Source organism: Pteropus alecto, unplaced genomic scaffold, assembly GCF_000325575.1.
Source record: "Pteropus alecto unplaced genomic scaffold, ASM32557v1 scaffold195, whole genome shotgun sequence".
Lineage (NCBI taxonomy): Eukaryota > Metazoa > Chordata > Mammalia > Chiroptera > Pteropodidae > Pteropus > Pteropus alecto.
In genome coordinates, this window is record NW_006438073.1 from 9808142 (window position 1) to 9809691 (window position 1550).

The 1550-nt window shown below is 69.4% G+C and overlaps 1 protein-coding gene across 1 annotated transcript in view; it reads right to left on the reverse strand.

Annotated features, from left to right (window-relative positions):
* FRMD1 (FERM domain containing 1) overlaps window positions 1–1550 on the reverse strand; it is a 13873-nt gene that overhangs the window by 5311 nt on the left and 7012 nt on the right. The window contains 3 exon segments of the mRNA XM_006915087.1: window positions 3–179; window positions 1177–1253; window positions 1504–1548. Of these exon segments, the coding sequence (XP_006915149.1) occupies window positions 3–179; window positions 1177–1253; window positions 1504–1548 (299 nt within the window).

The following is a 1550-nucleotide window of genomic DNA, read 5'->3' on the forward strand; positions in this document are numbered from 1 at the left end:
GGAAGTAGGCCTGCGGCTCGAAGTACCGCCCCACGTGGGCCGGCTCGCGGTGGTTGCCCAGGTCGGCCTGTAGCCCGTAGGCGGCCAGCAGGAAGTAGGCCTCCTCGCGGTGGGCGCACTGGGACCCCAGCACTCGCTCCTTCAGGTGGCAGTAGTACAGGTGCCGGGCCGCCTTGTCCCTGGGAGGCAGCAGGCGGTCCTCACGCGGGGCCGGCTCCCGCTGTCCCCGTCCTGCCCTCCACAGCCCCAGGCCCTCCCCGCCCTCCAGGTCCTCACGTCCCTGTCACACCCGGCCGCTTCCCAGGGCTGGCACAGGTGAACTTGCTGTCGGTCACTCCTGTCCCTGAGGACCCTGTGCCAAAGTCACCTCCTTCCCCAGCCAGGGGTGGCCTCCAGCATCCCCACAGCCCGGCCGCAGTGGTCAGCCTTCCACGCAGTCACACTCCACCTTCCAGAACCTTCCGCAGTCACACCCGCTCTCCAGAACCTTCCGCACACTCACACCCCGCTCTCCAGAACCTTCCGCAGTCACACCCCGCTCTCCAGAACCTTCCGCAGTCACACCCACTCTCCAGAACCTTCCACACACTCACACCCCGCTCTCCAGAACCTTCCGCAGTCACACCCCGCTCTCCAGAACCTTCCGCAGTCACACCCCGCTCTCCAGAACCTTCCGCAGTCACACCCTCCCTCTCACAGCTCCACCTCAGAAGGTTCATGGGGCCACCGGCCCCCCTGCCCTGTGCAGCGAATTCCCAGAGACACGGCCCCGCTCACCTGCCCTGGTCTGGGGGTAACTCGGGTTCCTAGGTCGCCCCGGGAGCTCCATGTCACCCGCAAGCCCTAGGGCAGGTCCCCAGTGACTGAGACGAGCGGGGGGCCCTGCCCGGACCCCTTTCCCACCCAGCTCCGACACCCGCTGCTACGCCACACAGAGCGAGCAGAGCCCCCGCAGACGGCCGCACACCGGCTGGGCCCCCTGGGGGACCCCGGGGACCGAGGGCTCCGCCTCTGGAGCGCTGCGTCCCAGTGCAGTCGGCACACGTTCCAGCGAAGGGAGTGACCGCAGCCCCAGCCCGGCGAAGGGACAGCAGTGCCACGTCCTCCGCAGGACGCCTGTCCCCTCTCGGGGCCTCACCACTCCGGGGACTGTCCTCGAAGTCGGCCGGCAGTTACCTCATGACTCTCCCGTTCTCCACGTAGTGCTGCACGCTGAGGAAGGTCTCGAAGGGGCCCCCGGGCCTCCCGGCTCCCTGCAGGGCGAAGGCGACAGAAAGGACCGTGCCGCGGTCACCGCCGTCACTTCGCCCCAGCTGCAGGCTCCCGCTCAGGTCCGACAGCGGGCAGTCCGCGCGCTCAGCCCCCTGCTCAGCAGGACGGCCGCGGACTGTCGGCTGTCGCACGGACGAGCACTGGCCGACAGCGCGTGTCACCAGCGGGCAGCGCCGTGGGCAGGACGGCCCCGCTGTGCAGGGTCCCCCCACCCCCCAGCGCCCCGCTTACCTGCCGCCTTCCTCGCCCCCAGTCCTTGGGGAAGTACTTGCTGAGCT